The sequence below is a fragment of the Physella acuta genome, unplaced genomic scaffold (assembly GCF_028476545.2).
Source record: "Physella acuta isolate Inbredline_101_S28 unplaced genomic scaffold, ASM2847654v3 ptg001157l, whole genome shotgun sequence".
Classification (NCBI taxonomy): Eukaryota; Metazoa; Mollusca; class Gastropoda; family Physidae; genus Physella; species Physella acuta.
In genome coordinates, this window is record NW_026732674.1 from 406,124 (window position 1) to 431,587 (window position 25,464).

The 25,464-nt window shown below is 39.1% G+C and overlaps 1 protein-coding gene across 2 annotated transcripts; it reads left to right on the forward strand.

Annotated features, from left to right (window-relative positions):
- On the forward strand, positions 1-24,968 carry LOC131956523 (mucin-4). 2 transcript variants are annotated; one of them, XM_059321016.1, is made up of 6 exons: positions 1-109; positions 8,269-8,745; positions 16,140-16,329; positions 17,571-17,843; positions 19,287-21,437; positions 22,162-24,968. In XM_059321016.1, the coding sequence occupies exons 2-6, from the start codon at positions 8,450-8,452 to the stop codon at positions 24,271-24,273; spliced, it is 5,022 nt and encodes a 1,673-aa protein (XP_059176999.1). In that variant the 5' UTR covers positions 1-109; positions 8,269-8,449; the 3' UTR covers positions 24,274-24,968. The 2 variants fall into 2 exon arrangements, with proteins under 2 accessions (XP_059176999.1, XP_059177000.1); XM_059321017.1 differs by lacking the exon at positions 1-109 and adding an exon at positions 276-340.
- Positions 24,969-25,464: the final 496 nt, after the last annotated feature.

Below are 25,464 nucleotides of genomic sequence, written 5' to 3' on the forward strand. Positions count from 1 at the left end.
TTCCCCCGAGGTACCTGTACGAGGATGAGCAGTGAACGGTGCGTGTAGACTCACGTCAGAGGATGACAAAAACATGTCGGATTAAAAACACGCACCCGGGATTAGACAGGTAAGCGAACGTTTTCAGTTAGAACGTGTCCGTGGGTTTAAAATCTAATTACATTTTAAATCACGTGCGTGGTGTAATTAATTTATTATTGTGGTGGTTATTGATAGATTTATTGGATGTACTGCTAGATAGATTAGTTGCACTGCTCGATTGATTGGATGTACTGTATACGCTGTACTCTTGAAATGTATTGCTTGTACTCTTAGCTATATAAGGGTACTTTTAACCAACGTAAGTGTACTATTTTATTTTTCGTTGTTTTTTTTTTCAAACGAAGATCTATTGTTAACAAATTTCCTACTCTTTTTTCAAACGAATATTGTTTTATTCTTTTTTAATTGCATGTAAATATGTACTATAAAATTAAACTTTAAACTATTATTATTTTATTTCATGCTGATATAGTTGTATAAATTTACAGTGTTAAGTTTTTTATGGCTTAGTGTGGTAAACATGTACTTCTGAAGACTATGGCACAAATTATGTTAAATATTTCTAGTTATGATTTACAATTTTTAAACTAGCATACAATATGTATCATACCGGTGCGCCAAAAATAACAAGCTCAGAAACTCAAACTTAGTCCAAGTATTTTTAGTATCAGTTCAGACCCGACCGTCCTTGACATTGAGCTCATCTTTGACCTCCGAGCTGCGGTGTCGTCCTACCGGGATCCAGTATCCGAACTCGCGACTTCCGGGGTAGTAAGTGAGTGCTCTACCGCTCTACCCAGCCGTCCTATAAAGGTTACTAAGGTCCATCATTAGTTATACAAAAACGATAATCGCCAAATTTAGATTATTGGACTGCATAGGGACAGTACACATATTATATAACACATATTTCTATTGAGCACCAACCCAATATTATGTAATATTCCATTCACCACCAAATCAATATTATATAACATTCCATGCACCGCCAACCCAATATTATGTAACATTCCATTTACCACCAACCCAATATTATGTAACATTCCATTTACCACCAACCCAATATTATGTAACATTCCATTTACCTCCAACCCAATATTATGTAACATTCCTTTCACCACCAACCCAATATTATATAACATTCCATGCACCGCCAACCCAATATTATGTAACACTCCATTCACCACCAACCCAAAATTATGTAACATTCCATTCACCTCCAACCCAATATTATGTAACATTCCCAAATACCTAGCCGCCACCTCCAACACAAAACATTTTTTTTTTTAAATCAATAACATTATTTTTGAAAAGAATTTGAGTCTAAACTAGTCACAAAAGTGATACATATAAACCAGTCATAAAATGTATTAAGAACGGATTCATGAAATACCATGCCATAATTATAAAAATTAAAAAAAAAAACTTTATGTATATATTTCTGTTAGAATAATAGTTTATATATTTAATAAGTCATTATTTATGTCTACCCGTAATACTTAGCAATAAATTTGTCGGTTTAAAGTTGATTTGAAAATGTATCGCAGCAAAATTGGTACTTAAAAATAGCCGTCCTAAAATGGTTTGTAAATAAAGCTGTGAGTAAATAGTTAGTAAATATAATATAATCTATCTGTGATAAAATGGTTAGTAAATAAAACATAGCTTTAATAAAACGGTGAGTTAATTTAATCTATCTGTGATAAAATGGTTAGTGAATATAAAATATATGTGATAAAATGGTTTTTGAAATACTAAAGGTCTTTATCAAGTGAAGCTTAGGGCCTAGTATTGTGGTAAGTAAATGGTCCTGCACTTTAGAGGTTAGTAAATGGACTAAAATGGTTGGCAAAGGACACCAAAGTGGTTGGTATATGACATTAAAGTGGTTGGTAAATCGATTAAAATGGTTAGTAAATGACAGTAAAGTGGTTGGTAAATGACACTTAAGTAAAGTGGTTGGTAAATGACACTTAAGTAAAGTGGTTGGTAAATGACACTTAAGTAAAGTGGTTGGCAAATGTACTGATGTGGTTGGTAAACGACACTAAAGTGGTTGGTAAATGACACTAAAGTGGTTGGTAAATGACACTAAAGTGGTTGGTAAATGTACTGATGTGGTTGGCAAATGACGCTAAAGTGGTTGGTAAATGACACTAAAGTGGTCATTAAATATACTGATGTGGTTGGTAAATTACACTAAAGTGGTTGTTTAATGTACTGAAGTGGTTAGTAGGACTACATGACACCAAAGTTGCTGACAAATGACATTAAAGTGGTTGGTAAATGACACTATAATTGTATGTAAATGACACTGAATTGGTTGAAAGTGCCTGGTAAATGACACTAAAATGGTTGAAAGTGGATGGTAAATGACACTAAAGTGGTTGGTAAAGTGTACCAAAGTGGTTGTTTTAAAGTGCTCTAAAGTGGTTGGTAAAGTGTTCTCAAGTGATTGCTATACTGCACTAACGTGGACTTCATTGTGTAGCACAGTACTGCAAGACACTGTGAATAAAAGAAACTGCACCCGACCTGTGCATACATATTCCACATACATAACAACGGTTCCCATACCAGAGTGAGCACAATGTAGGTCACGAAAAGCATGTAGGTCACATGAAAATGTGAGGCAGGTACACACTCCATTCACCGCTCAAGACACCGTGTTAGATTTGTGCTATTTTAGTTCTGCTGATGAAAGATTTGAAATCAAATGTTAACGAAAGTAGATATCTATGATAACTCGTGTACTGCTGGTAGATGGGTGAGAGATGTTTACGGTGAGGTTCGCTGTTTTATACAGATTCTCTATGCCAGGTAATACATCTATGGTATGTTGTAATACGTAATTATGTACGAAATTTTTAAATAGAATATTTTAAATACATTAGGTAAAGATTACTTGTTAGGTTGTTAAATCGTGGGAGCTTCATGTTGTTTTTATTTTAATGAAAGCTGTTAAGTTTCAATTAAAAATTGAGAACTCTAAACTAGTGGTATGTATCGCTGTTGAAGTAAAGTCCAACTTTTTCTGAGACCTCGGCGTGTAAAGGGATAATAGGGGTCACATTTATGCTCAGGCTCAACTTCCAGGTACCCATTCGAGCTGGGTGGACTCAGAGACGTCCCGTGGAATCAAGTCCGGGAATCGAACACAGACTAGCGGGTTAGAAGTCGTGTGCTCATCCTTTAACCATCAGATGCCAGAACTGTACAGAAAGAAAAAGTTGAGAGAAGTAAACGATTGCACTGGGAGAAAATCGGAGAAGAAAATGGTTGCATTGAGAGAAAATCAGAGAAGAAAATGGTTGCACTGGGAGAAAATCACCATGGCTGTACTGGGAGATTAAGTAGAAAATCAGAATTCAATTCGACCACGATATCCTATTCAAGCAAACCAATGTCCGTAGCCAAACAAGCATTAAATTAGCGCTCTTTGATGCAAAAAGCAACAAACGGATTCAATGCAGGTTCATCAAATATTTTGTAGAAAGCTCTGCCTGTCCGTCCATCTTGAATCTTTACAACAAATTAACGAGCGACTTTTCATGTCCCGGTCAGGGAGATATCACACTTTCTTTTAAGTGGAGAACTAGAAACAGAAGAAGACCCATTAGAAAGATAAATGTACGATTTGAATATAGTCTGGAACAGTGCCTTGATAACCTAGTTAAAAGACCATCACGGCTACAGGATGGTGTGTGGTGAGGGAAGGGGTGGGGGGTTATGGGTGCCTTACCAACCCAAAATCTGACTGTAAAATCCAAGAATAGAAACGGGTATGGCGAGATAGAAAAATAAACAGGAAGAACAGTCAAGAGACGCGGAGAAAATATTATCTAAAGGCAGAGTCACGCGGTAGATATCAGCTGCACATGCGCAATAGACTGGTACTCTGAGGTCGGTCTTTTCAACCACGTGATGTTACAACACGTGACCTGTGATGCCAAACGACGACAGATGGTAGCAAAGTTAGCGACGATGGTGTGAATAAATGAAGTGAATAAGGTGTTGATGAGTGAAGTTTTAGTGAAGATGATGTTAATAATTTTAGTTTAAAAAAATATAACGTTCATCTGATGATAAAATTTAAAACCGATGTTATAAAAATTAAGAGCAGTTGATTTTAATGAATTTGATGTTAACTATTTTAATTTCGCAGATTGTATTGCTTTTACCAGTGGCGTAGCCAGGAATAGGTCATGGGAGGGGTTCAAATATTTTTCCATATGTATAAAATCATATATATATATATATATATATATATATATATATATATATATATATATAGGGGTGTAAGTCCATTGGAGGGGTTATAACCCCCCCTAACCCCCCCCCCCCCTTGCCTACGTCACTGGCTTTTACTATGTAAAAGTATAATTGCCTCTGCTAAAGTTTATCACAAAAGTTTGGATTACAGGAGGTTGTTGCCCCTTAATTTAACTCAACAGGAAATTAATTACAAATGTTGATGTTGATTACGCTGATATGCATCTGTGTAGTTTGAGTGTTTGTTTTTTTTCTACTCTGACTTCAAAGCGAATAAGATTTCCGTATGCTCGACACTCCGCTAGTTTGATTTTAATTAGGCATCAAACATAAAAGTTTTGTTGAGAATTATTATAATAATAATATAGTCTACAAAGTACTCTTCTCTATACACATTCACATACACGGATGCACGCTCTCACTTTGATCTTTACTCACCAACGTTTAATTAAACTTGATAAGCCATACCCCACCAGGAAACTCGTTAATTTACCCCGCCCGTAATTCCCCTCCCCACTGATGTAACCACGTCTTCCCTCTGACTTTTGACCCTTACACTGCAACAAATTACCTCCTTCATAAACATCCCTGTCAGTGTTTCTATAATCTAATTTCGACACAAAAGCCTAGCCCCTCCTTCCCCCTCTCCCTTCTCGCCCGTGTTTTTCTTTAAGATATTATTATAGTCAGCACTACATGAACAAGTTAGATCTAGTGCTTTCCCTTGGATGTAACATAGGAAGTTCCGCGCAGGCGGATGTCGGGCTATTTTTAGTAACACCACCGTTTGATCCACCCTACCTGTTGGTTGATGTGAGTCATGCGCTGCCGTCTGCTTATATCGCTGACAGACTTGTTTTTTTTTTCTTGTAAAATAAACGCTGCCAGACGAAATTTTATCAACTTGCAAATATCTTTGAGGTATTTTTGTATCCTTTTAGTTTATACTACCTGCCTGTGTGTTGTTACTAGTTAGTTTTTGCGTTTAGGAAGGATTAAGCTTGCTTATGGATCATATCCTAGATGCCTAATTACCCAGGGGTTGGGGGCGCGTGAATATTATATCACAAGGATTTTAATTATAGTTTTAGATTTAGGAAACATTTCTGCACCTCTAAAATGTGGATCCCCAGGCTAGAGCCCTATCAGCCTCGTCCTTTATCCACCACTGCTTTAAGTTTTCTTTTCTGGTGTAGATTGGTTTACAAAAAAAAAAAAAAATGTAGACAAAATAACAAAACACTTTTTTCCAATGGCAATACAAATGTGAAAGCTCTGCATAAATATTACCTTGTTTCAAGACATGTTTTTGCACAAATATTTTTTAAAAAGTTTCTTTATTAAGTTCAACGACTTGAAGTTTTACAGATAAAAATGAGGTAATGGGTTTTTTTAACTCAAAGCAAGGGAAATCACTCGAGATGCTTTTTACAAAAAAAAAAAGTTATTGGTCTTAATTCTTCTTCTAATGTTTTTAACTCTTACTATTGCAGTTGTTAGTCATTTGGTATGACTGATGGCGCGATTTGCGGAAATGACTGGGCAACACCTGGGCCAACCGCCACCACCACCTCACCCATCAACCACGTTTCATCACTAAATTACCAGAGCAGAAACTACCTCAAACTTACCTGTGCATATCACTGTATTAAAAACCCCGATACTAGCTGTAAGATTAGACCATTTCAACATCCCACGCCATGAGCCTTACATCTATAACACCAGGCATTTCCTTACATCTATAACACCAGGCAGTTCGCGGTTATCTGTAGCTTGGAGCGCTGGTCTCTTCAAAAAACACCTGACTGCGTGCTGCAGAAAGATCTCTAAGAAACTAGTTATTCCGTTTTCCTATGAAATGGTTTAGTATAATTCAGAATCTTACCCCATTCCCCATAAAATAAGACTCAACACTGCTCCTTCAAACTTGAGAAACATAATTATCCCCTTCAGTGGCGTAGCCAGGAATCGGTCAAGGGAGGGGTTCAAACATGTTTCCATATTATACAATCATATATATATATATATATATATATATATATAACTATATAGAAATATATATATATATATATATATATATATATATATATATATATATATATATATATATATATATATATATATATATATATATATATATATAGGGGTCCATTGGAGGGGTTAAAACCCCACTAACCCCCCCCCCCCTTGCCTACGCCACTGATCCCATTAACAGTGGAGTAGGCAAGGGGGTTAGGGGGTCATAACCCCCCCATAGACCCCTCGGTATATATATAAAGTATGAGGGGGGTGCAAATCGAAAGTTTGAGGGGTGGGTGCAAATCGAAAGCTTGTGGGGGGGGGTTGCAAATCGAAAGTTTGAGAGGGGTGGAAATCGAAAGTTTGAGGGGGGTGCAAATCGAAAGTTTGAGGGGGGTGCAAATCAAAAGTCTGATGGGGGTGCAAATCGAAAGTTTGTCCCCGGGTAAAAATTGGAAACCCCCCCCCTTCTTGAGACGATCCTGGCAGGACAGTGGCAGAGTGGTAGAGCACTCGATTACTAATACGTAAGACTAGAGTTCGTAGGGTCTCTGAATCAACCCAGCTCTGGTGAGTACCTGATTCACGTTGACTAGGTTTAGTTATGGCTGCTCTATTTCATCACATACCGAGGGGAAAAAACAGATGAACTCTACTTCATCTATCCGGTGGACAGTCTTGTCTGAAATGTTACTTTTCCTTGTTCACAACACTATGTTGCACCGTGCTCTTATTATAGAAAACGAAATATTACACTGTAACTACCTGACACTGTGTAATATTATATATTACATTCCACAGACACCCTCCCTCTCCGCGTCATATTACATAACTTTAAACCATAATTGTAATTAACAGAATTAATGAATCATGATGTAAAGTGCACGCATAAAAATGATACATTAACGTCACTTCTGCAAGGCGCCAGTTTACGTAATTTAAAAAAAAAATACCAGTTAAAATTGCTGAAGTTTCTTCCTGATTCAGCTAGATGCAAGTAGCCTACTGTTCGCACGTTACACTAACTTTAGAACATGTTTTCTGATCGTGTACGTCTACTGGTAGAATGAATGTTTAACTCTAATGTGTCACTTTACTCATCAAATCATTTTCACTTGATTTTCTTGGTAGACCAGTGGCTCTGTACCCTCGTAGTAAAACTGTTAGTCTAATTATTTAAATGAAGTCTAATTAAATACATCTATAGATCTATTTTTTTTTAAGTTATTCACTTTTTTCTAAGTTTTTTTAAGTTAATGTATATTAAAGAGAACGCCAAAAAAATGAAAAATTATATCTGATTACGAATATTACAATTTAAATTTATTTTCCAATATTGAGTTGTTTGCTGTTAAATATCATGGTTATTTTTTTTATGTACAACATTTCTATTCTTGAAATTGCTTTTTAAAAAAAAAAACAGAATTTTTTTTTAGATGGGACTGGTCATCTGGTACTCAATTGTCTTAAAACAATTATCAACTTTAAAATAAATTGTACATCGTGTGAGACTTTTCAGTGTAAAAACTTAGCCACAAAAAAATGTCATTTAATTCAATAAACAAAATTACCAGACATTAATGTTTTGTTATCACCTTGGACCAGTGGCTTAGCGAGGTCGGGTGTCACCCGGTGCGGCACTTAATGGTGTCACCCCCCAGAGGCCTAGCGACCCTTCCAGGGGACAAACTTTCAAACTTTCGATTTGCACCCCCCCCTCAAGTTTTTCTCTATATATTTTGCTCTTTTTTGCCTTGGTGTCACCCCCCTAAATGGTGTCACCCGGTGCGGTCCGCACCCCCCTCCCCCCCTCGCTACGCCTCTGCCTTGGACCACTATAGTATATTGTTATTATCTTCCATTGTTGATCTTATAATGCTATTCTCACGACTCAGCCCAATTGTTGTTTAACACCTATTTTTTTTCTCTCTTCAGTATCATCCTGGAGTCTTGCTGACGACAATGGCATCGGTTAATTCTTTCCGCTTGAATGCTTTATCACTCAGAAGTTCCGGTCCAAACAGAAACACCGACCTCACCTCTATAAACACCTTTACACCGTACATCTTCTAGACCAATTTTTTTTTAGTAACACCCTGCGGTCCCTGACTCCAAAATGGCGACCGGAACTCGTTTGATGGAGGAGATTAGTAATCAATTCCTCAACTGTAAGATTTGCCTGGAGAACTTTCAGGAGCCGAAGACGTTGTCCTGCCTGCACACGTTTTGCTGTGAGTGCCTACAGAAACAGTACGAGGAGGAGACCGTGAGCCGGACTTCGAGGTTTTCCATCTACAACAGAAACGTCACCTGCCCACTGTGCCGGAAAAAAACGGAGCTGCCGACTGGGGGCGTCCGGCGACTTCCGGACAACTTTCTCGTGTCCAGCCTGACGCAAGTAGTAGCTAAACGGTAACTTTACTACATCTTGATCTCCACTAGTACATAGATCTAGTAATGTTTGCTTCCGATTGATAGGATAATGCACTCTGTTGAGCTTACAATAGGTAAGATATATGCAACGAGCCGGCCCGCGGCATAACATACGCCGCTATTTAGTTGTTGTTTTTTCTACTTTTCAGTAATTCACAATTTGTGAATTCGACAGTACCAACGCTGACACTGAAAATATTTCTTTAAAACACTATAAGTAGCTCGTTAAGGACCATATAGATGGGTCGTCCATTGATGGCGTTACATTCCTGGGGTCGGATGGCTGTTCCAACTTTGATTATGATGTTTGACAAATGGGGGAAAGGGGGTAAAAAGTATGAGGTCACGTTTGTGTATTTTAAAATGTAATAATTTGAACAACTTTTTCAATTATTTTTTAAATTGAGGGAGTAGGGGTGATAGACTTTTTTTCGCTTCAATGTGACCTACTTTAGACTTAAGAAGAATCCGCCTTTTAGTGACGATGTGCGACGTTCTGAAAGAGGGAGTAAAACTATTTTAAAATCATGACATCATTCATGGACTACCATGTGAACAGCGATATATTTTTTTAATGTGATGAAAGAGTTGTTGGGCCAGTTGAAACACTAAAACTTTAACATAAATTTAACTCAAAAGTCTTTTAAATCGTAAAAGAATACAAAAGGTTTAGCTCTTGTTATATGTATTATTTTAATCTGTTCCTGGTTGTTGTGTAGCCTTGTAAAATTTTGAAATATTTATTGAATCAGGAAAGTTCTTAGAAAGTATCAGATATCGACATTTTTTAAAAAAATTAGTTTAGAAGGAAATCAATCCTTTAATTTACAAACCTGCATTTTTAAGATGGGGGGGGGGGGGGGGGTAGGCTGCGTTGTTATGTCATTTAGGGAGGGGGGGGGCTAGCTATTTGTGACGAAGTGTGACTATGTAGAAGGGGGCAGGTAAAATATCATTTTAAAAAGAGTGATGTCGTTTAACAATAACCCCCATTATCCGGCTATCGTTTTGTAAATGCATGTGGTTGTTTATATATCTTGCTCGTGTAAACTAGAGTAAGTTTGCAACCCAAGCTCCGGTCCACATCCCGAGAAAGTATCGCATCGTCTGAAGGTCCATAACACAGAAATTCCTCTTCCGGTTCGTTCGGCACCGCGCTGTTTCTATTTTTAACTTTCACTACATTTTGAACTTCCGGGAACAATAGAGGTTACATCCCCTTGCATGTGTGTACAGTAGCAGCAAATTCGGAGTCCTCCCCGGACGCGAGTCGTGTTGCGACGCCGAAGACGCCTAGCTCAGTCGGAAATGTGTAGAATAAACTTAGTCGCCGTTGGTGCCGGAGAAACATCGTGCTGAAGCTGATACCGGCAGTGAGAAGGAAGTCGACCTACACCTATGGAGCTCATAGACTTCGCTGGCGGGGAAAAAATAGGGTTTCGCGCTATAAACTGGTGATCTTTTGTTGTTAGGGAATTCGGGGTCAAGGTCTGACTGCTTTATTGCAGATGTCGCGCTAATCAGGGACCCCTAAAACAGGAATGCTTGATGTGTGGGCTGTTGTGGGGTTGTTTTTTTTTTTTCAGCAGATGGTTTACCTTTCATTTTATTTTTTGTCGTAAAGGTCTTGTGGTATCTGGAGTTTGTTTATTCGGCGTGTCTTGTGTCTTGATTTATTCTGCAGCGCGTGGTGTTAGGCTACACGCTACAGAATATAATAGATCGCTACATTAAGCCTACATTATAGCCTACCGTTTCCTATATCTTTGCCTATATCGTTGCTTTCAATCGTACCCTACATCGCTACATTACAATAATTACATCTTATTTTTTATTGTTCCTTTACATCGTAACCTTTATCGTTGCATTACATCCTTTATCGTTGCATTACATTTTATCGTTACATTATACTGTAACTTTTTCGGTACATTATATCGAATTTTTATCCTTACATTAGATCGTAACTTTTATCGTTACATTACATCGTAAATTATCATTACATTACTTTGTAACGTTTTCATTACATTATATATTTATATCCTCACGTTACATTGCAGCTTATAGCGTGACGTTACTTAGATAGAGGGTCTATTCTAGCTACATAGCTGGCACTACATTTAGCGTATCAAATTATTAACATATCAAATACAGACATTGTCGGATACTACATGTGACTCACTACACTAATTGTATACCGTAGTTGCTTGAATATTTCAAAATATTTTCACTCGAAAGATTGCCGTCTATATTTCGAATATTTTATGATGATTTTGACGGCACCTAACTCTAATGCATTAATTTATTATTTTAAAGTGACGTTACGGTCGTGTTAACCTTTCATTTATTTATGTTTTTTTTCTTCTTTCACAAGTTTTATCATCTAAATTTGTTAATCTGTCAGTTATAGAATTAAAAATAGCGCTTATAGCGCCTGGTAAAAATAAAACTGTGGGTGTAATCGGTGGCGTCTGGGCTTTTTAAAAAAAAATAATCGACGGTGTCTATTTTTAAAATAATCGGCGGTGTCTATTTTTTAAATAATCGGCGGTGTCTATTTTTTAAATAATCGGCGGTGTCTATTTTTAAAATAATCGGCGGTGTCTATTTTTAAAATAATCGGCGGTGTCTATTTTTAAAATAATCTGCGGTGTCTATTTTTTAAATAATCGGCTGTGTCTATTTTCTATAATAATCCCCGGTGTCTATTTTAAAATAATTTCCTTTTTATTTCCATGCTGCGACTGTGGCAGAACTTCCGTGTAGATTAAAATCACGCGGGGCTCGGAGTTATCCTGGTTACCCTCCGACAGAACGGAAGTCTAAAGTTGGTTGTGATCTGGTGTCTGCCATCTGCTCTCTGTGGGCGCTGCGTGTGTTGGTCTGCCCTTTGCTACATTCACTGCCACCGTAGCGCCAGGGTTATTTTTAGCCCCGCTTCTACTTCTCACATCCGCAATCCAGTGCTCTGGCACCATTTCAACGTTTGTCTCCCTCTCCTGTTGTTGTTGTTGTTGCTTTATCGGAGTTCTCTTTACACCCCCACGCCAGAAAGCAGGAGATCCTTATCAAGGGTAAAGAGCAGACTTTGCCATTTAGTAGTGTGGATTTCACCAGGGTTTAAGTGTACTTAACTTTGCCACTTGACTAGACGGGTAGATAACCGTAATAAAACACACAAGTAACCAAGTAGAGCACTTGTTATCTCGCTTAAAAACAACAACCAAGCAATTATTATAGATAAATATATATACGCCTATACATATACATATACATATATATATATATATATATATATATATATATATATATATATATATATATATATATACACGGTGACAGGACAAATGATCTCAGGACAAATGATCTCAGACAAAATATCTCAGACAAAATATCTCACGGACAAATGATCTCAGGACAAATGATCTCAGGACAAATGATCTCAAGGACAAATGATCTCAGGACAAATGATCTCAAGGACAAATGATCTCACGGACAAAAGATACCAGGACAAAATATATCAGGACAAATGATACCACGGACAATTGATCGCAGACAAAATATCTCAGACAAAATATCTCACACCCAATTTTAATAGAGTAGTTGATGATTTTAGCTGATCTGAATTTTTTTTTATTGATTGTCATATGGTTTTGTTTATTATGTTTTAATATTGTTTATAGGCCTATATAATAATTGTAAGAAATGTTTGCCGTATAAATTTGTAATATTGCACTAAACATTTTAAAGTTAGTATTAGTAATATAGTATACGAAGATTAAAGATTGTTTTTGATAGACAGCGTAGGTGGGCTTGCCAAACATGAGACAATCGTACCACGTCAGGTGGACGAAACTAGATAAAAGGAATGAAATAACAATAAAGACACACCTTCGTATCAAGGTGGCCGCCCGCTTTGATGGCAGAGACATGCCTTACGGGAAAGATATCTGCCCTCCATGGACAATACAACCAGCATCAACAGTCAATAGTTATGCGTCGGCCACACCTTAGTGATCAGGTGACAAATTCCTTTTTAAATAAACAGCGGTCATCGCGGAGCTAAGTTTGTCGTAGTGTGCATCAAACAAAGCAGTATTAGTGGTGATTACTCATTTATGGCCTCTTTCGTTACCTCGCAGATAGGTTTGAGAGATTTGGAAATGTGAAATTAGGACATGTCGAGCAAGAGTTCACACAATATATAATCACATAGTATATGAGAGGTGTGATCATACTGATGTACAGGGGCGGAACTACAGTGCCGCCAGACCCCGCAATGCGGGGGGGCCCAGACCGAATGGGGCCCCAAAAATCCCGGCTAAATTATTTAAAAAAAAAAATTAAAATAAAAAATTAAAAAAAAAAAAAAAAAAAAAAAAAAAAAGGTGGAGGTCGAGTTATCTTTCTTCTACAGTTACAAAAAAAAACACGATAGTCGGCAAACGTCTTTGAAAAAAATGTACAGACTATAGCTCGAGAGACCGCCAGACATATAGACAACTTCAAAGACGCAGGGGCGGAACTACAGTGCCGCCAGACACCGCAATGCGGGGGAGGGGGGCAGACCGATTGGGGGCCCAAAAATCCTGGCTAAATTATTTTTAAAAAAAAATGTTAAAAAAAAAATTAAAACAAAAAAAAATTAATTTTTTTTTTTTTAAATTAGGTGGAGGTCGAGTTATCTTTCTTCTACAGTTACAAAAAAACACGATAGTCGGCAAACGTCTTTGAAAAAAATGTACAGAATATAGCTCGAGAGACCGCCAGACATATAGACAACTTCAAAGACGCAGGGGCGGAACAACAGTGCCGCCAGACACCGCAATGCGGGGGGGGGGGGGAGGGGGGCAGACCGATGGGGGTCCAAAAATCCTGGCTAAATTATTTTTTAAAAAAAATGTAAAAAAAAATAAAAATTTAAAATTAATTTTTTTTTTAAATTAGGTGGAGGTTGAGTTATCTTTCTTCTACAGTTACAAAAAAACACGATAGTCGGCAAACGTCTTTGAGAAAAATGCACAGACTATAGCTCGAGAGACCGCCAGACATATAGACAACTTCAAAGACGTAGCCTACCTTTTTACTTTTAGTGGCGTCGATTAGGAGAACAAAAAAGGATTGTTATATTGTTTACATTATTAAATATATATATATATATATATATATATATATATATATATATATATATATATATATATATATATATATATATATATATATATATATATATATATATATATATATATATATATATATATATATGATTGTGTGTAAACTACTGGCCTGGACTCTACAAAAAATATAATTATTTATTTCGATGTCATACATTTATAATTGCGTTCATTTTTACTTTAACAACACTGTATCAATAAACTTGTGAAAGTTTAAGTTATCTCCCTTTAGCGAAGCATCTGAAGTTTTTGCCGGCACGCTTTGAAATCGGGCTGGGGAAATGTTGCGGCGACTATTCTGGTCTTCTAGACGACCGGAAAAAGTCGGCACTATTGATGTAGATGTTTATCGGCACTTTCTTGTCCCCTTCCCTTGAACCTTCCCAACTCTCACCCCTCCCCCCTCACCCCCCTCTCACCCCTACCCCTCACCTCTACCCCTCACCACACCCTTACTCTTACAATAAGATGTAATGCATAGATTAACGAACCGTCTATGAACTACTGAACTGTAAACTGACCACTTCTGCACATTTTGTTAAAGACACTAGTCAGTAGTTGTTCATTTACCTGATGAAGTATTTTGTTGACGAGTCTAATTCACACAACAAGGAAGGTAAGGCTCGTCTTTATATTATTAATTGTTTTATAATTAGTACACGTATTAATTGAACATTAGTTATTAACACTAAATACATTAAAGTTAATCAAATTTAGGATACAATGATCTAGCTTTTAAGGCTAAAAACAACCAAAAGATCTATATCACCTTTGAATGTATTAATGTTTAATTTCATGTTTAGCCCGTAACGGGGAGGGGTTATATTCGGTTATAATATGGGGTGGGTCTTTGGCAGTGTTTCTTCCAGACGTTTCTCTTCGGGGGGGGGGGGGGCGCTTGAAATTTTCGGAGGGGGGGGGGGGGGCGGGCACTGTTAAAAGTATATATTTTCTATATAAATTATATAAAATTAATTTCTTTCTGGGGGGGGGGGGTGACACCATTAAGTGCCGCACCGGGTGACACCCGACCTCGCTACGCCACTGCACCCGATATATATATATATATATATATATATATATATATATATATATATATATATATATATATATATATACATATATATATATATATATATATATATATATATATATATATATATATATATATATATATATATATATATATATATATATATATATACATATAGATATATATATATATAGGGGCCTAAAAAAAATTTTTGCGGGGGGGCCATTTTTTTCTAGTTCCGCCACTGCTGATGTACCTGCCAGCAAAGAAACGTAAACGTTATGTTTGTGTTAATCATGCAATAAAAACAATAGTTTATCGTTACGATCCTGAAGACCCATTCACATTTTTGACAAATATTTCGCGTGTTTTGAACCTTAATGTTGTATAACTACCATTACTTTATTAGTTTTATACATTATCATTTATTACAAATTTCAGGCTAAAGGAGTAAGTTTGTTATAATTTTTACTTTTTCAAATCAAATGCTACTACAAAGTTTGATAAATCTTTTGATGGTTTGTTAGGTTTAACAAATTCATTTTATTCACAATTATTATGCGTAAAAAAGTAAACAAACCCATATTAACAGTCAATAAAAAAGGTTCAAATCAACTAAAATCATCGTACATACTATTAAAATTTCGCTGTGAGATATTTTGTCTGAGATATTTTGTCTGAGATCATTTGTCCATGATATCATTTGTCCTGATATATTTTGTCCTGGTATCTTTTGTCCGCGAGATCATTTGTCCTTGAGATCATTTGTCCTGAGATCATTTGTCCTGAGATCATTTGTCCGTGAGATATTTTGTCTGAGATATTTTGTCTGAGATCATTTGTCCTGAGATCATTTGTCATGGAACCAAACACACACATATATATAATATATGTGTTTGTGTATGTGTGTTTGTATATATTTATATGCGTGGGGGACTGCTTAAATATCTTTTTTGTTAATGCTTATATGTATATAGGCAGAAATATAAATACGTACAATATAAGCCTATATATATATATATATATATATATATATATATATATATATATATATATATATATATATTCCTAAATAATTCTATATAAACTATACATGTGTTTGTGTATGTGTTTGTTTATATTTACCCGTGTGCGGGGCTGCTCATATTTGCTCAAAATATTTTTTCCAGAAAAATCTACAAAATTCCCGCCTGTGAAATTTGCATCAATTCCCGCTCCAAGAACGTGGACGCCTGCAACAAGTGCCTGGACTGCGGCAAGCTGCTCTGTAAGCGTTGTGTTGACCTTCACCTCTCCACCAAGGTCACACAGCAGCACAGCCTCATAGACATCGAGGGGGAGAAGGATATACAATGTAAAGTAAGTTGGTGGGGAGAAGGATATACAATGTAAAGTGAGTTGGTGGGGAGAAGGATATACAATGTAAAGTGAGTTGGTGGGGAGTTTGTCGCGAGGGTGTGATCTGACCCACTGGCATGGATAATTATCCCCCAGGGGAGTGTGGTCACCTGAGGTATATTTTATCTTCCTGCTATGTCACGAAAGGCTCATGATGTTAAAAGATCTTAAAGATCAACATCTCAGATTGACCTAGTTCGTTAGCCGCTCGTGGTAGGGTTTTTGACACAGGCAAGTGGGTTTTATCATGCGGGGGGAGGCGTCCTATGGGATTTTTCCCCCAGTGACTTAAACGTCACTTGCAGCTTTAAGATCTTGATTCATGTGTTATTTGTAAGCGCAAATGCAGACACTATCGAGATATAAATCTAGCTAGTAGTATCCATTTGGAACAAAAAAATGTCTTAAATTATAAACGATTTAAGTATGTGAGAGTGTCACATCTACCTTTTAGCATTAAAGTAGTAAATCAATGGAAATTTCTTTAATTTACAATTATAGTTGTTAATTCTTTTAATGGGTTGGTACTTATAATAGAGTCTATAGTTAACTCTAAAATATTATAATTATTAATAGACGGCAAATGTTCATATACCAACATATTTAAATAATAATCGATAAATTACATTTTTGTATTTTATTTTTTCGAATAATTTTTTTTTTTTTACTGTTTTTAGTAATATAGTTTTTAGTCGTTTCCCTTTGCAGTTTTAAGCTTTTGAATGGGAAGCAACTAACATAAATTAATGTTCAATGTCATCTCGACTTTTTTACAAGCTTTCCCTTTCACATTGGAGGGGGGGTGGCAAAGCCCTCCCGAAGAGATGCCTGGAAGAAACTCTGATTCCATTTACAAAGTCGATTAATTTAGAATTTTATTGCTCACCCTACAACCAGCCCACACTTTAGATGTATTAGATCTATAGACAGTCAAAATTGTCAAACTGGGGTTTTCCTACTCTGGAAGATGTGAAGCGTCTAGATTTGTTAAGATTTCAGTTTTAATTTTTTGGGTTTTTTTTTTTTTTTTGCAGGGTTACAATACATCATGTATACTACGTATTTAAGAAAGAACACAAAAAACCATTGCACTCAAACTCGTAATTATTGTAAAATCATTTTCTACCCTGGCCAACATGACTTCAGCATCTTTATGATCAGCCCATTCAGCCTAAATTATTTTACTTTTCCAATTATTCTAGAGCCACCCCGACGAAAACGTCCGTTTCTACTGCGACCCGTGCGACGCCTGCATCTGTGTCGTCTGCGCCTTCCAAGAGCACAGGGACCACGAAGTCTGCTCCTTCAGTGACGGCTCCGTCAAGTACCGGTGCAGGCTCGAATCCCTGCTGGGCTTGTGTAAGGAGCGGGTCGACCAGGTCAGCACCAGGCTACACGTCATTGACAAGTACGAGACGCAGATGAAGCACGTCAAGGAGTCGATACGGGACCTCGCCATCAGTTACATAGCGCAGGTAAAGCCTACATAGGTGAAAGGTAATTTGTTAGTGAGATTATATAGGTAAAAAGTACACAAATTATTCAGTTTTTATTTAACTAAATTATTCAGATAATAATAGTTATTTGCTATTATACACGCTGACCACAGCCACACTATCTGTTTTAATATGCCGAGGTGAACTTTACAGGTGAACTTCACTTTACTACTACTTCTACTACTACTACTACTACTACTACTACTATCTGTACTACTACTACTACTACTACTACTACTACTACTACTACTACTACCACTACTACTAACTACTACTACTTACACTACTACTCCTACTAACTACCACTACTACTACTACAAAAACTGCTACTACTACTAGTACTAAAACAACAACAACTACTACTACAACTATAACTACTACTACAACAACAAGAACTACTACTACTACCACTACTACCACTACTACTACTGCTACTACAACAACAACAACAACAACTGGTACTACTACTACTTTTACCAATTCTACTACTACTACCACTACTACCCCTTCTACTACTGCTACAACACCAACAACAACTACTACTACTACTACTACTATACACGCGGAAAGTATTTTAAATATTTTCAACTTGATTATACAAGTAGAATTGCATGATAGGTAAAAATATGCTTCATGGTTACATTTGACGGGTAAATAATCTAATCTAAAAGGTTGAGGTTCATGTATAGAATCGATCTAAGCTGAAAGGTTGAGGTACAGGTATAGAATCGATCTAAGCTGAAAACTTAAGGCTCAAGTATCGAATCGATCTAAGCTGAATCCGTATGCGAGCAAATTAATGACGCTTGTTCTCCTCCCGTATCCCAGTAAATTTCAGATGTTCACTGTTATCCTTCTTTTACATTTACAATCATTGCCAGGAAAACTATGAGCGTCAAAGCTCCATTGATCTGCGTAGTAAAGATTTTTACCACAAGTGAGAAATGTCAGGCTCAAAGGGAAACAAGACACGAATACATACATATATATATATATATATATATATATATATATATATATATATATATATATATATATATATATATATATATATATATATATATATATATATATATATATAAAAAGTAATAGACAGTGTTGGAATAGAATGTTGACACCGCCAATTTGAATAACTTAAGGGTAATTAATGTTTAGAGGCTTTAGAGAAAAATCCAAAACACTTCCGCTAGCATGAAGTAGCATTAACTAAGAACACAGAAATGATATGAAACGGAAGCGTGTGAACCCTCTACGATGTAAACGACCGACATGATTCAAATATTTGAACCAATGAAGTCAGACTGAATGTCTTATGTAAGATTTTAGTTTCGGGTTGGTAGTAAACCATTTAACCTCCCAGTCATGCCGTCCCATCTATTAATAATGACATCAGCCATTAACGTATTGAGATGTTGTTTGCAGGTACGGGCGAAGGAGAGAGAACTGATGAAACTGCTGGAAGAATCTGACGGCGACGACATCAAAAACCTGGTCAACCAGAAATCAGCTCTCCAGGAAAATCTCGACGAGCTCCAGAACACCTGTAACCTGACAGACATCATGCTGAAGGACAGGGGCGTGGAGCTTCTGCTGGTGAAGAAGGAGATGGAGGACAAGATGGGACGTCTGCTGGAGCCCATTCTCCCGGACCTGCCTTCAGATTCCACCTATGACGTTCAGTTTGTTCCTGGGGTTGTCGCCCTTGGTCGCTTGTCGTTTGGTCTGGATAAGGGTAAAGAAAAAGAGAACCTCAAAGACGTGGAGAAGGAGATCTTTTCGATAGAGAATTTCTCCAAAGACCCGGATGTCTTATCGAACTGCACGCAGACGGATAAAAGCCGCACGAAGGAAGAGTCGACGTCCATGCTCTCTGACATGAAAGAAGCGTGTCATATCTCCGTCCAGACGGACCATCTCGCGGAGGTGTGTCACGCGTTGAGTCAGACTGACCCCAACGTGCGTGTTATACAACGGACAGAAACCAGGGAGAAGGGGATAACGGCGCTGATCCTAGACACAAAATCAAAAGGCACCATGACGGAGAGGTCGGATGTCAGATCTTTGAAATGCCAGACTGACCTGGCCGCAGACCAACCACCGGCCACCCTCAGCTCGCCCACCCTCAGCGCTTCTTCCAGCACCTCAGACGTCACCCTCGAGAAATCCTCCAGCTTTTTCTCGCGGGCGCCGGCTCCCGATCTGTTGCCTAGCAGCGCGGGTATGACGCCCAGCATGTACGCAACAGGAAGGAAGATCAGAAGTGTGAAAAGCCAGACGGAGTTTGGAGCCAAGGAGATTGAAGAACTTATTTCATTGAAAGATGCGGCTGTGGTTGTTTCGGCTGATTTAAAATCAACTTCCGCTTTGGCTCCGGAAAATCATATACGTAAGACAGATTTAGCCGAGAATGAGAAAAATATAGTTAAAATCCCGGATGAAAAAGGTGGAAAACAAAATAGCTCAAGCAAGGCAAGAGACGGGCTTGGCGATAAAATAACGACGAGGGATAAAGTAGCTACCACTGATAGAGAAGTGTCTACCGTAAGCGTCGCAATGTCGGACCGCGCTACTGGGACTTGTTTAGTCAAAATGGGAGACGCCGGATGTCAGGTCACTCCCAGGGTCAACGTCGTCTCCACGAACACACCTTTAGTGCAGAAACACGACCAAGGCTGTCTCGTGGACATTGTAGCCACAAAACCTACCACGGCGCAAGCGGTACCAGAAAAACCAGCTGTGACGGCAGCTCCTAAAAAGACGTGTGACAAGGCCTCGGACCCGATAAAAATTCCATACTTTTCAAAAGCCACAGAAACGCTGAAAGTTAAAACATCGTCGTCTTCGACAGAAACAACCTCGGCTGCCCTTGTCGACAAGGATACATCTACCTCCCTCACTAAAACCGTGGACCAATGGACAGAAACACCCGCCGTTCAAATGATCAGCACCGGCGTGACCTCCCCCGTCCCCGCCACCCTCGACGTCGGGGTGGCCACGAACGTCGTCCTCACAGACGAGCAGGCCACCAGCACCGACGTCAGAGCATACCGCGACAGCCACACGGAAACAGTCCTCGTCGTTTGCGACAGCGAGACCCTCACAGACGCCAAGCTCTTCGCCGACGCCCAAACCGCAGTGGATGACGACCGGCGGAGCGAGTCCTTAGACCCGGTTGATACCACCCAGCGCCGCCCGGGTCTGCAGCTAAAGCAACAAGACAGTAGTAAACAGAAGGCGATGTGTGTCTCCTGTGGCGTCCGCGCCAAAGACGAGAATACAAAATCACCTCAGCACAAGCTACCAGCACCTGCCGGCGCTCACCACACCAAAGAGGACACGGCGCAGCATCCCATCAACACACAAGACGTGGGGACGATGGCCATCTCCTGCTTGACCACTCACCTTGAGCTGCAAGAAGCAGGCACGCAAACACTCTCGGAGCTGCTCGACAGGTCTGGCATCAGCTGTCAGCTTCTAGAAACAGCCATACAAACCTCCCACCCTCAGCTGTACGACAAAGCTTCGGCCACGTCGCTTGATCTAGAGCTCGGTTTGCTTGGCAGACATTTTTGTGTAAGTAGATATTTCACAGCAGACATTTTTGTGTAAGTAGATATTTCACAGCAGACATTTTTGTGTAAGTAGATATTTCACAGCAGACATTTTTGTGTAAGTAGATATTTCACAGCAGACATTTTTGTGTAAGTAGATATTTCACAACAGACATTTTTGTGTAAGTAGATTTCTCAAAGCAGACATTTTTGCAACCTTTCCTACTCCCCCAATACTTGGCCGGGCAACACAGAAATACTGGTCTTTTAGTTTGGAAACCGCTTGCGTAAACTATTCGGCATCTCACTTTCTTTTCATTCAGATAATAATATATGCTATAGGCCAGGGGTCGGCAACCTGCGGCTCGCGAGCCGCATGCGGCTCTTTTGATATCAAGATGCGGCTCTCCAGCTCCTTGAACAAATACTAATAATCTTAATAAAAAAATAAAATATTTGAAATTTTAAAAATGTTAGTGGCTCTTTAAAACCAGGGAAATTTTGAAAATTGTAACTTTTGGCTCTTCCGCTTCAAAAGGTTGCCGACCCCTGCTATAGGCAGTCATTTTACTTCGATTTAGATATTTCACAACAGGCGATTGAGTGAGAAGTCGTGTAAATGTTGTATATAACCCTGTTCTTGTGGCCTTTCACATTCTCGTGTTACCATCTCTACCATGGTCATTCACATTCTCGTGTTACCTTCTCTACCATGGTCATTCACATTCTCGTGTTATCTACCACAGGACGCGGCCACGTCGACTGAGTCCCTGCCCTACATCGGCCTGCTGAGTGAGATCGACGTGGACGAGCTGATCGTCGTGCCAGAGGCGGCCTTCGAGCTGGTCTCCGACACGGACTCGGAGCCCGACGTCGTCATGGTGGACGACGAGACGGCGACCGACTTCGTCCAGCTGGTTGAATCCGGTACCCTGACGGACGACTTCGGTGGGGACAGCATGACGGAGAGTAACAGCAGCAAAGGGGTGGGGGAGATTATACGATCCCTGGTTCAAGCTGAGGGCGGGGCCTCCCGGGTCGAGAGCAAACACTTGGTGTCTATCGGGGTCAACACGGCGACCAAGCTCACGTTCGAAAAAGAAACCTGCACGCCGATCCGGCATTTGTTCAGCAAGGGCACCATGACGTTTTACGTTTCCAAAATGGACAAATCGACCAGCACGCAGGCGCGGGTGATGACGGGACACGGTAAGGTCAAGGCCGAGGACAAAGCGACGATGACGCGCGAGGTTGCGCACAAGAACGCTGGGACTGAAACCTACACGGCAAGCATGGACGGGAAGATCACGGCTTGCATTTCAAAACTCAGGAACGTGTCGGAGAGGCTGAACAGCCCACCTGAGAAAAAGTCGGTCGACGTTTTCTTTAATAAGACTTTTAACACCCCCGCCGCCGACGAGGCTAAAAAATGTGATCAGCCACCTCTGGACGCCCAAGAAGACAAACGACAAAGTCAGTTAAAAACTCTGTTAGACCAGACGAATGCTGTGCTCAAGTCGCCTACTCGAAAAGCCCAGCCCATAACGACTTTAAAATGTCGTAAACCCGCTATAAACAATAAACCCGGTCCAAACCTCAAACCTGAAGAACCCAGTTACAAAAGTCAAAGTCTACCTCGAGCTTTTTCATCGGACCGCACTGGGACTGTTAAAATGGGTAGCCAGACACTGACCGACCGGGCAGGGACGGTGAAGATGGGCAGTCAACCGTTGACCACATCTGAACGCACGGGGACAGTTAAGATGGGCAGCCAACCTTTATCTTCAATGCGTCTTCCGCTTTTAAGATACAACTCAGCGCCGGGGAGAATCGCCACTGTGCCTTCCCATCCAATGAAATCAAAAACCTCACCACTGCCCTCCCCTAAGGTAAGCAGGATACCAATCACAAAAAAGCTTAGTCCGCCAGACTACATCAGCAAGCCAACCGTCCAGACGGCCAGCGTGGACACTTTACCTGAAGCCAAAAGCCCCAAGCCTCAAGTCCGGCGTCCACTGCCCAGCATCACAGAAACCAGAACCCCGTCCTCCTGTTCAGACGCCTCCACCGTCTCCCACACATCCGTCGGATCCCTGGGAGCCACGCATCGATTATCGTCCGGGTCTTCTCTGCCGGTCAACTCGGGCGTTGAGCCGGAACAAAGACTTTCCGTCGGACCGTCAGTGACGCCTCCTCCCAGGTCGCCTTCGGTGAGCACAGCGTTTTCCACGGCGTCCGATTCTTGTCCGGAGAGCATCTTGTCCAGCACCGGCTCAGCCGAAACTTTACACCTGAATCCGGAAGAAAAATCGACCAAAAAACAAGGTTTGGGCTTCATGCAGAGATTTTTATCCAAAAAGAAGAAAAGCCAAGACGACAAGAAAAAAGAACCTTTAAACGTTGTCAAATCAGGACCGACAACCGCATCCGCTGTTGCTGCCTTAGCCAGTGCCACCCCACCTTTACCCGCCCCACCTCCAGAATCCCACGCTCACATCAACCCCCAGTTTCCTCCGCATCATTACCCCCCGCCCCCTGAACCCAAGTCTCCTCCCCCTCCTCGCAAACCCCGCCCTTTTGTTTACGTCCGTCAACGAATTTTCGCCATCCAGCAGGACAATGTCGAGGACGTAGAAGAGAAAAAACTGAAATCGGACGAGAAGAAACCAACCGCGCCGGAAGCTGCCACCCCCCAGTGTGAACCAAGCTTAGATAAAAACAGTCAGAAAACAAAAAGCGGAACCAAGAAAGACGAAAAAAACAGCCGCGACAAAACCAAGAAGGCAGAAGGGAGTAAGTCAAAATCTTCTGCGGCGAAAAAGAAGACGAAGAAGACGGATGCAAAAGAAGAAGCATGAAGCGAATCTTATTCTACCTCCTGTTGGAAGACTGTCCCTAAGACCTCAACTTTAAATGTTTCGGTCAGAATAACAAAAAAATACTTGGTAGCACTAATGACTACCTCCTTTTTACTTTTTTATTTCGTTTCCATGTTGTTGTTCTGAAGAAGTTGAGGTTTTGAAATAGTTTTTGCTTTAATGTTAACTTTGCATATTAGTGCTTCGGTTGAGCTTATCTTATTTTAGATGGCTGTTTAATCACGTGTTAAATATTAATATTAATATGCAAGAAATTGCAAGACAATTTGTAAAATAAGCCTATTTCGTTATTTCGACATAATGGGTGAAATGTACTGCGCGGTAGATAGAGTACATTCTAACTATCGCCTTTCCGCAAAAACAGGTTAAGGGATACAAATTCCACGGAGGTAGATTCGCTGACTGATATAGATGTGTACACATTTTGCCTGCAATATTTCAGCTTTTAAATAACAATGTTTTCGCGTATTTTGTTTTATTTTTTAATTTGACATATCATACTATATTAAAACTGTTTTAGGCTATATATTATGATTGCAACCCTCCACGTATTTATTCACATAATAATGTATATTTGATGATGTAAAACAATTAATCGCGGTACCAATAGAAATTAGAAAGCATTGTTTTGTATATGATAACTGGTGTAGAGCCAAATAAAAATTGTTAAACTATATCATTCTCTCATCGTCTTTTTTTTAACGTTCATGGCAAAATATGTAGGCACACGTTGTACTTGCTATTATATATATATATGTTATATATTATATATTATATATATATATATATATATATATATATATATATATATATATATATATATATATATATATATATATATATAATATGCTTGTATGAAAAATATCAAGGGAAAGGTACGCATGCTAAGATCCCTTAATTAAAATGTTTTCTACAGTTTTAGTGACGAAACGTTTTACCAAAATAAACTTTTTATCTCCTGCAAATCAATCAGCAAATGCATAATTCTACCTGCATCAGAGAAAAAACAAAGAAGCTTGCGAGAAAATCAAAATTTAATCAGAAGAGTCTCTTTTGTATACTAAAACTGAACTGAAGCTCTATTGAACCCAGAAAGAGATTCTGACCTCCCTATTTTTAAGACTTCCCTTTTGGAACACAAATCTATCTGCTGTTGAGTGTATAAAGGAA